Raw genomic sequence first — 11,407 nt, forward strand, 5'->3', positions numbered from 1 at the left:
TGTCGAAGCCGCCCATGCACTCGATTCAAGAATAAGTCGTGTATGCAGGAATTGTCGATTATGTCGGTTCCTTATTCGCGAAGCAAAGTGGAACTGTGTGTTGTGTCATTCAAATATTAATGAAACGTCCTATCACCCTCCGTTAGTTTTCGAGTATATACGTCAGTTTCATTAAACCAAAAGCAAATCTTAAATAAAAAAGCACTCCGCATTAATGAAAACAATGTCATGCCAGAGGGCTATTCTAAATGGTAGTCAATGCGATTGGACCGAATCTTTGGGTCTCAAATAAATCCACAAGTACGTCTAAAGAAATCGCCTTAGGTGTACATTACCGTCGGTTCATCAATACAGCGATTTCTAGGAACAAACCTTTCTTATTGATAAGTTCACGTAATGCGATATTTAGAAATATCTTTCGCCGTACAGTATTCTTCATTGCTTAAGAACAACTTTACCAGCATTGGTTATGCGTATACAACACAAAACTATTTCTGAATACAATTTACTTTTCATAGAACACCCGTCAACGGAACGAGATGAACACCCATCACCAGAACGACAAATCCGCTTAGACCTCGCTAGGGAGAGGAAGAGGACTTGGCGGAGCTCCTGCTGGCCACCCTCAGCGCGACTGCACCTACTGGGTTACTGTCGAGGAGGACGGCGAGAACGGTGATGGAGGGCCTCGTTAGGTTGTACAGACAGAGCAATCGATAGGTTTCACTTTATACTATTCTGTCTGCCGTTCGTTTTAAACTCAATCAATTTTCCGCATATTTCGTCGCGTATTACCGGCATATGTTCCTGCAACAAAATAGGTAATGTGAAACCAATATATAACAGGAATACCCAATAACATCGGATACGAAGCTCATACAGCGTGGAAACAAGGTTGTTCTCCATTGTATATTGCTTCAATATGCTTCATTACGAATATGCCACAATCGACCCCATTACTTTGTAACGGAGCATCGTCAGCACAGAGCAACATCCACTCACCAATGTCGACACCCATTTGCCCGTTAAGGAATCCCGCCTGTGAAAAAAGGATAATATATTACAGTCCGGTCCACCTCGAATAGCTACTTCACCTTTGGGTACAAGCTTACCAAATGCATAGCATCGCGTTCTACGCCACTGTGGCAGTCCAATGAGTTGTAGCACCATAGTTGTTGCCAGAGTGTAGGAAGTAAAATCTGCGAATCGATAAAATCATTTTTCGTTCCAGAGACTTATCGTGATGGGGATGTTACGAATAAACCTTGGATAAGAGGTTTGTTCACTTACCTTTCCAAATTTTGAAATGTCTATGCACTCATCATCGCTGTTCCAACAAGGTAGTGCATCTTCGAATCCTATGCCGTATGGCTTTCGCCGGACGTACATCTGTTGCACGAAATAGCAATGTTTAATCACCAAGAAACTTGAGTACGTCATGAAAGCAAACAGAACAACAGCGGCACAGACATACCATGAAATACGGGCTGATGATGCGTACTGTATTGCTCGTTGGGTTGCTCTGAATGTAATTGACAAAATCATACATTGTCTGGTTGCACAAAGTTACGAACTTCAGAACATGCAAACCGATGACCTAGAAATTGATAGTGGACAAATACTTACAAAATTACTGATAGTGTTCCCATCTGCAAATTCATCTTGCATATGCTCGATGTCATCTACGAACTCGTCAGGGCGTTGCCGCCCACCCGAGACTGTGGTCGTTGCACTGAGTGCACCATGAGCGTGGTATTCAGGATTGGACATTGAAATTATTGTCTACAGTAAACAATACTAGTCCAAATACGACATGAAAAGCCAAATGTTCACTAAACCGCTCAAGCGTTTCAAAGAATATACCTCTTAAGCGCTAGTCCTGGTACTGTGGATGTGGTTGTCTTATTGTTCAGAGCCGTGCGTGGCCATTTTGCTGCCATCGTCCACTCCATTGGCAACGTGCTTGGTCGTTTAGCTCCCATCCTCCTATCTGTTTGCTCTGTGCCTGGTCATTTTTCTCCCCTCATCCACTCCTCTGGCGCCGTGCCTGGTCGTTTTGCTACGATCGTCCTCTTCGTTGCCGCCGTGCCCGGTTGTAGTGCTCCCATCGTCTTTGGCGTCGTGCCGGGTCGTATTGCTCCACTAGTCCTCTTCTTGTCCGCCATGTCTGGTCGTACTGCTCCGATTGTCCCCTTCTTCGGCGTCATGCCTGGACGGAGATATCGATGGCACCTTTGCAACGAAGATACTGAAACGCCGTCCTCACCTACAAAGGTAAAGTCCTTTAACGTGCAGCCATTTTTTGAAAACAGCCCACTAATTAATTGATTGCGTTTAAAAAAAATATAAATACGGCTTTTCGCATGCCGCCTTTTTTTGATAACCGCCGCCAAATTAAATGCTTGTGTTCGAAGTATTCAAAAATACGTCTTTCTATGCCGCTCATTAAGTTTTAAATATTCAAAAATACGTTTTCCACGTGTGATTTGACATTCGAACAATACCCACAAATCACTATGCTGCGATGCCACAGATCGCTCTCCGACTCAAAGCACGAAGTATTCAGCGATGGCAACAAATCCTTTCCTTATCTATTGATTATTTAACACAAATACCTTTTCACGATTATCGTATATGGATACAAACCTTTGTGCCGTCAGAACTCGTTAAATTATTGTTCATAGCTTAGATCGCCAATACTTTGTGCGCTATTCTTTCGAGGCGAAGACAAATACAGCGATTGCTAAACAGAAATGCTATATCTTAGCGATGCCAAAGAGGTTAGGCAATATTCTGATAAAAGCTTTGAGCACAGCCAAGTTTATCTTTCTTAGGGACAAGCTCAAGCTCCGTGACCACCCCTTAAGCTTGAGGGGGCATATTAAGGATATCGATAACATCAGGAACATGTTGAGCTGGAGAAATCGGATCCTAAAATCCAAGAGTTGATTCAAAGAAAATCGGATAAGAATAAACAATCTGATAACAACAAATGCAAAGCTAAGGAAAATATTCTGTATCTTCCTAAGATAGAATTGCCTTCTAAATTGCGTTGTAATCTTTATTTAAATTAAGATAATAGACCAGGAAAGAGTGGAGAGTGAGGTTTTCTATTATTCACGTAGATTCCTATTAGAATCAAACCACGTGCATTGTCTGTTGCATGTGTGCCTTCATTCAATTATTATTTTTAACTTTTCTTTTTTCTTTGATTCTTCCACAGATCCAGCCATTTCTCAACTGATGGCCGAACTCAGTTTTGATGGTGGAGTTTTTTTTTTCCTTTTAGAAGAGAAGAAGGGGTGAGAAATAGGCCTCCCTCCCCCGTTCTAAACCAGGTTGAAAACGTAGGGAGAACCTGTTTTGCAAAATTGGGTTTTCCACAAAGTCAGAAAGATGTAATAATAAAGAATTAAACAGTAAAAGAATTTCACGTTACCGCAACTTATTATACAATTACAACAAATGTATAGCGTGATAAAAATGAAAATCTAGGATTTATTCCGAGTCACTGGACGAATCTGATGAAATTTCATAGACTTGTCTCTCACTTTTTATTGGTGGACTGTCTATCCTGGGTGGCCTCCTCGTTGCGAAACCTTGCCTAAGAAGACTGGTCATCATGTCCACCACTGCATTCAATTGGGTCCCCATAGTGCTTACTTCTGTCCTTAATTTCTTATTCTTCCTCTCAATAAGTTCGAACCTTGCGGCAGAGACAGTCTTCTCTTTTGAAGCAAGTGTTCGGTCTTCCTCGTGATTTGTTACTGATGGACTAGTCGTATTAACCAGAGCGAGACGACGTTTTGGTTGTAGAGGCTGGGCTACAACATGAGAAGGGACAGTTGGGAGGCATGGGTTGACAATTTTCTCAATCTTCCGATTTCGCCGCATTGATTCCCAATAGCTTTCGAAATAGAAGGGATCAAATTGTAGTTCTTCATGATCATACGGTACGGCAGGGAAACCACCTGAGTTCCAATTTAATAATTCGTCCCTGTAGCGATCGCTCCAATTCACGTGTCTGCCCCCACCAATATTCATCTTCCTTCTCACCTCAAAAGGCTTATTTGGGATAGACTTCCCCAAGCCAGATTGTAGGAGAACTCGACTACCTTGCTGCAACTCGGCTTCAAAATTGCAGAATAGCCACAGATCGCGGTCAGACAATCTGGCAGCCTCCGCAACAACGTCTTCATCATTGCCCCCATCTCCATAAGGTCTCCACAAAACCTGTACATTGGTAATTCTTTTTAATAACGAATGACAAATATATTAAAATTTATTTACGCATGATATGGCAACAACGATATGCACTACGGAAGACAATCCTGCAACGATGTATACTTAAGAATGCTGAACATTACAACGACTTATAATACTCAATGGTAAATGCTGACGTGATTGTAAACAATTTTAGAACGTTTACCTCGTTTAATTGCAGCCCATCTAAAATGGACTTAGCAATATAAACTGCGATGTTTATTCTGGCCCAGCGACCGATCTTTGGAAAACCACAAATCGGAGGGCCACACCGTGGACGCAATGGGATAATATGTTCCAACGCCCAGGCCTAACAAAAAAAATATTATTAGCAACGCCACAGACTACAATGAGATTTGTCTACAAATACTAAGTATGTAATCAACAAATACCTGAACAAATGGCCAAAATCTGCCAACTGTTTTCGTACCATTACTCGCACGGTGGAGTTGACTGTACACGTGTGCGAGGAACCGACGATTCAGTTTTCTAGAAAGAGGGCATTTATTTCTGTAAATTTTCAGCGATTTCTATTGTCATTTCATTCTCCATTTTAACTTTAACGATACATTACAACCACCTGCGGAACGTTTTCCCGCGATATCGATGGAGGGCAGTTTTGTCATTTTCACGAACCGACGATTCAGTTTTCTAGAAGGAGGGCATTTATGTCCGTCCGAGGAAGAAGAACCGACGATTCAGTTTTCTAGAAGGAGGGCATTTATTTATGTAAATTTTCAGCGATTTCTATTGTCATTTCATTCCTCATTTTAACTTCAATGATATATTACAACCACCTGCGGAACGTTTTCCCGCGATATCGATGGAGAGCAGTTTTGTCATTTTCACGAACGTCGTAAATGAGGCAGAGCACGACCGGAGCGAGCGCTACAGAGTGGCCTAGAGAGAGGCGCACCGCCATTTCGAAGACTCCCCTCCTCACCCACTGCCCCCTCGAGCAGCAGATCACGCTGCGGCACAACCACATCACCAAGAACGCCTAGTTCTCTTGCATGGAAGGCTCCTCCTCTTCTTCTTCTTCCTTGCCTCGCGCCCACTCTTCCATCCACATAGCAAACGTCACCCTGCTTGAACCACGCCTAAGAAGCTTCTTGAATCATTCCTTCAGTTCTTTGCCGGATTCTGCACTGTTGCTTTTGAAATTGTTGGGGTCCTCTCGAGCGAGCTCTCCAAGCAATGAGAGTCCCATCATCGCCAAATCTTCCAAGGTGATCGTCATCTCTCCCCACGGAAACACAAAGGTGTTGGTCTCCCAGCACCATGCTTCAAACAGAGCCCTTATCATGTTGGCCTGACACTTTATGTTCCCTAAGGATGCCTTCAAAGCCCCGTAGATTCCAACCTTGTTCCAACCTCCTCCGAACTTGGGTTTCAGTCGCCGGAACCAGTCGGACAGCCCGGGCAGCGGCCTCATTGCACCTTCTAACCTGCAATTTCCGGACCAATCTGCCCTGACGGACTTGATTTCGGCTTCGAGGGGTGGCATTTCCATCGACGTCTCAAACGCCGCAACCTCCTCTTCTTCTTCCACCTCTCCAACGGTTGGCTGCAACAGTTGGGCTTCACCCTTCCAAACCTCACGCAGCTGTCGTAGGCCCACGTCGATGGTAGCCATGGTCGCCTTGGTTTTCCTGACATAAGAGTCTTGAGAGAGTAGAGGAGGGCCTCACCACCCACCGAATAACAAAAAATACAACGACTCAACTTCAAGTGCAGTAAGGACCCAGAGTCGAATAAATTTAGAGGCAGCTCATCAGTAAGGACCCACAACAGTCAATGTGCAGGTCAGTCGGTGCTTGATGGAGCAATATAGGATCTTGTGATGGATGTGCACAGAAGCAGAAATAGAAGGGAGAGAGAGCGAGAGATGGTTGATGAGCCCGAACGGGTAGCATCCTGTGAGGGCAAAGGGCCATGAACACGCTGGGAGGAGCCCTCAGACCCCCCTTCTGTAAGGGTAAAAGCTCTGAATCAGACTCCATAACTCTTCAAGTTGAATGATGCTACCCACACTGAGAGGAGCCCCCAGACCCTCCTCCTGTAAGGGTAAAAACTCTGAATCAGGCTCCACAACAGTAAATGTGCAGGTCAGTCGGTGCTTGATGGAGCAATGTAAGATCTTCTGTTGGATGTGCATAGAAGCAGAAATAGAAGGGAGAGAGAGTGTGAAAGGGTTGATGTCCAGGGGAGATATCTTTCTCGGATAATCCTGTAGTGCAGAGACTGGGTCTTAAATAATCATCTTCGGGGCACTTAAGTCTTTACAACCACTCCTTTTCAAGAACCGTCATTTTTTTTGCACCAATGGAGGAGAGGGTACTTAAGTATTTGCAATCGCATCAAACTCTAACGCTAATTAATGCTGACAAACATGGGGATACGAGACGCACATGCTTACATACGTGGTGCTCTTTGGGACCCCCGATCATGAGATGTAGCTAACTGCCCTGTTCGGGGGGGAACATATAACCTGCTTCGCTCATTGGGTGTAGGGGATCCTTCACTGGTGGGCTCCGCAAGAGCTTGGGTGTCAATGATCCCACCCAGAGATCACCAGATTTAGTGGGAAACTGTCATTAAAAAAGGAAAAAAATGGCAAGCTTTGTCTTATCTTAGTGTGTCAATGGGACTGGTTTGACCCAAACCGCCCCGTATCATACCCTATAGGGTTAGGTTTTGGTGATAAACAAGAAGGTCCGATTAATATATGGAGCATGGTATGCTTTCTGAAATTTCATACCAAACCCAGGCCTGACCTGAGTATCGACCAAGATTCGCAAATTTTCAATGTAAAAAATAAAAAATAATATTTTACTGGGCATGATCTGCTTCTGATTCATGGAATCCTTATAGAATCCAAGCATGGTTTCTCTTACGGTGAGTCCAACTAGACTAGGGTCCAAACCTGGTACCATCATCTCAAATCAGGTTTGGGTTTGGTTTCACCTGAGTCTGAACCAAACACGACCCATTGACACCCCTAGACCTACCCGTGTCTATACGACCATTACTCTTGAATTATTGAAATATCCAAAGTCGACATAAAACATTACTGTTCTAGCAGCTAAAGAGCAGTCTCCATCGTAGTCTACTAGTCTAGATGAACCCTAAGTTTGACATAGTACTCTCTCTCTCATATGTGAGTCTTTTTGTTGCAGCAACAGGCTAAATACAGTTTGCAATAGTGCAACCGATTAAGGTAATCGCTATTTTCGTTCTGAAGAGCAAAGACAATAAGGCCTCTTAAAAGGGACTGCAGATACTCTTTTGTGGAAAAGGCAGTCCAGATGCATTTATCAAATGCCATTTGAATTTGTGTGTGCATACATGTGGAGTGTACATAAGCAACCAGCTGCATTATGCACCCCCCTACACATCACTTCAATTCCAATGCCAGAACTTTTACTGCCTTAAATTTCTGATTGTATGTTGTGTTCAATGCAGTGGGAAGACCACCCTGGGACACCCAGAGGTTTTACATTCATGAAAGGCAACTGCAGGGATATTGGAGCCATGAATCCATCCCCAACCGCCCTGCACGTGGTTCTTTTTGTTATCAAAAACAAAAAATGCTAACTTTGTTCCGCACCAGAACTTCATTTTGCTACTGATATGATGCCATATTTTGAAAGTGTCATATAAAAGTATCAGATATGTAACTTCGATATTGTTCTCAGGACTGCCTGCCCCTTAAACTGATTTGTTTGAATTGCCTATTCAAACGCTACTGATACAACATGTTGCAAATCAGGCTGGACTGTTTTGATTTGTTCCAAAAAGTTAATACATCAATAATGTACTGCTTTTATAAAACATGCATGCTATTGCATTCACAAATCATGCATTTCTCCTAAATGGATGAACATCTCTTTGTAAAAGACAGATTAGCTCAAGTCATCACCATCGAATGATTCAAGGTGAATTCTAACTGAACCCAAATCATCAGCATCAGTATTCTACATCCAAATGTTAGAGATAAAAAAAAACGTCAGGGCTAGTCCTAAGTATTTGCACTCGTAAAGCTCCCCATTTTACAAGATAAATCACGGAAAGAGTGAATCTCAAGTATCATTCTTGAATTATATTCATGCAAAAGAATTGCATTTGGCATGACCTATTTCTCTGAGGGTCTACATCAGTTAACACACACAATATCGTTCAGCTGATAGCAAGATGGTTCCACCCCACCTTCAGGAAGGCAGTACACACTGGCTTTAGGAATGACCATACCACTTGACGAGCAAGTAGAACTTTGGTATGATTATAAATGTTACCTGCAAAGAGGCACAACTGAATTGCCTTTCTGATAGGCAAAGGGAATTGGATCATGGTTAGGACACTCTTGAGCTCCCAATCACTAAGAAATACTTCACATTTTCATTGAGAAGCTCCTGATAACTCCTTACACAGAGCATCAACGAACATCAGTTGGTAAGGGAAATTTAAACCCCCAAATCCTGGAACTCAGCCACAGAAACTCTGGGTCTATCTGTCACTTGAGCTCTTCAAAGAAGCTAGATGGAATCTCTTCAGGAGAAGTCAAGGTTGACACAGAGTTGAACTGTCGCAACATGCAACTAAAGTCAATGAATGAATCGGGCACACAAGGAGCAGTTGTGAAGAAACAAGGGACTACCTTGCGCTGTTTATATTTTTCCCTCACTGCTACTAGCGTGTACTTCTTTCTGTTCAACTGCAAATCGTGTATGACTTGGATGCAATCCTTGAGCTCTGATACTTTATAACCAGTTTGATTTTGCATCAGCATGGTCTGAAATTTTGTTACAAATTAAATGTTTTGTTTCTCCCACATGAATATCTCATGATAGTAAGAGATGGAACCAACAAAGTCGACAGACTTACCCAAGGACGAGCCATTGGATCGATGGTGAATCTTGCCACAAATAAAATAGATGCAGCTATTTGAGATGGCGAGAATTGAAGACAACCATATTCCAATAAACTTAGTTCTGCTAAGTAATTGCACAAGAACTCCAAAAGCTTGTTGGCAGACTGCAGGAAAGAATTTCAAGATAGAATCAGAAGGCAACCCATAATCAATGAATCTAAACCCAGATAAACAAACAAGATGGCCACAAGCAAGTTGCTCAAAAGCAATATAGCAACATACCTTGTTTTTCCCTAGAGCTGCCATTGTGAATCGTCTGAGAGAAAGCAAAAACAATACAGCAAAATCAGTGGAACTATTTTATATATATATGCCGTATCAGAGAACCAAACCAGACAGATAGAGTACACCACTAAAACCAACACCATATGCATTAGTTGAACAGATGGGTTCACTCTGCTATTGTGTGAGTGAACAACAAATTGCAACTTCTGATAGATTGATTCAGTAGAATCAACACATTCTTCCCTATCCACAATAACAATGGAAGGAAGTGGCAAATCATAGTGGTCATGTTGGCTTAGCCTGGTTCGCCAGATACAATCATCATTATTAAGATAGCAATGAATGAGTCCAGAGAACAGAAAAGGGGCAGACAATCTCTATCTACACTTTGATAAGAAACATAAGCATAATAAGGATGAGGGGAGCAGTTTTCTTGCCTTAAGAAGGTCTTGATTGTAGGATTACTCATCTCAAAATTCAGAAACATGAGTATTTTTCTCTCCATTTCTACCACCTTCACATACAAACCAGGCCATCACTTAATCAAAGGGCAAAAAGTACACCAAATCAAACCCCAAAAAGGAAAAAGAAATGCATTTTAGAGACGAAGACATAAAAGAGTCTCATTATACCTCCTCTTTGGTGTAGGTATTGTCAGTTATATAACAGAAATCCTCAACATGAGGAGGACTAATCTCTTCATACTTACTGCAATAAGGAAAAATGTGAGATATAGTAGCCAGATAAACCAAGAAGCAAGGATAGAGCAAATGGGCAAATGGATGAACACGTACGAGGCAATAAGCATACATGAAACTCCCAAGAGCTGAAGTTTCTGTCTGTGGAGTGCGTTAGAGGAGAGGAATCGATCAATGTAGAAGATGGCGAGGTACAGAGTGTCGGGAATAAGCTTGTATTCTTCTGCAACTTCGACCAACCAGTCCACCAAAATCGATCTCATGTTCGCATTCACGTCGTTCTGAACGGACTCCATATAGTTTGGGTTCGGCCTTCTCTTCTTCTGCACGTCAGAAAGATAAAAATAGAATTAGAGACCAAATATCTCAACGCAATAACCAGGCCCACATCAAATTCACAAAAAAAAAACAGGGCATTACCCACTTCCACGATCGAGTAAGAAAAGAACTCCGACGTCTCGGAAGTGGGGAAGATGTAAAGAATAATGGAGAAAGAAACAATATATCTTGGTAGTGTAAAAATGTAAATTCACTCCCTCGAGAACGCTAGGAAGCAAGGTAAAAGCACAAAATAAAGGAAAAGAAAACTAATGATCGATTGAAACAACGAATCCCGCCTCAAATTTGCGTCAAAGACGATGAACAAGAACCCAAATCCAGAATCGAACAGAAAACCAAGAGCCCCATCTCAGAATTCGCAGAAAAGAAAGACCAACAAAAAGAAACCACCAAACCAAGGGGAAAACTCGAAGAAAATCAAGTTGGGTACCTCGGAAGACCGAAGATACTCGTAGATCTCGGACGCATACGGCCCGCACATCTGTGGGTCGTCGCCGAAAGGATCGGCATTATCGACACAAACGCGCTTCTTCGCCGCCCTCTTCCTGGCAGGGGCAGGGACGGTCGACGGAGCGGCGCCGGAATCGATACCAGAGAGGTTGGTGAGCTCGCCCAAGACGACGCGTCTCTTCTGGGGAGGAGCAGAAGAGAGGGCAGAGGCAGAGCCGGCGGCGGCAACCCTCTTGGAGCTCGCCCGCGTGACTCGAACCCTGTTCTCTTGGTCGGCAGACATGACGATGGTGGTGCGAGTCTAGAGAGAGAGAGAAGAGGAAGAAGAGTGAGGAGGGGGCGCTATCTCTTGTCTCTGCGAGAGGCTTCTCTCTTAGCGCCCCCTTTTCTACTCTCCGTTTTGTTTCTGTAAACCTTAGTGAAAATTATGGCGCCCTTGCGCTGTTGCTGGTTTCAAAATTTTTTGTTCCCACGCTTTTCACTCGCATTTAGCTCTCTTTTC

The 11,407-nt window shown here is 43.1% G+C and overlaps 1 protein-coding gene across 1 annotated transcript; it reads right to left on the reverse strand.

Annotated features, from left to right (window-relative positions):
• Window positions 1–8,776: 8,776 nt before the first annotated feature.
• On the reverse strand, window positions 8,777–11,188 carry LOC149834972 (cyclin-A3-1-like). Its single transcript, XM_090009495.1, has 8 exons — window positions 10,897–11,188; window positions 10,213–10,456; window positions 10,051–10,126; window positions 9,856–9,932; window positions 9,416–9,449; window positions 9,148–9,297; window positions 8,921–9,055; window positions 8,777–8,845 (listed from the first exon to the last, which is right to left on the reverse strand). The coding sequence occupies exons 1-8, from the start codon at window positions 11,186–11,188 to the stop codon at window positions 8,777–8,779; spliced, it is 1,077 nt and encodes a 358-aa protein (XP_089865621.1).
• Window positions 11,189–11,407: the final 219 nt, after the last annotated feature.

This window comes from Nuphar pumila, chromosome 6, assembly GCF_984573655.1.
Source record: "Nuphar pumila chromosome 6, dmNupPumi1.hap1.1, whole genome shotgun sequence".
NCBI lineage: Eukaryota > Viridiplantae > Streptophyta > Magnoliopsida > Nymphaeales > Nymphaeaceae > Nuphar > Nuphar pumila.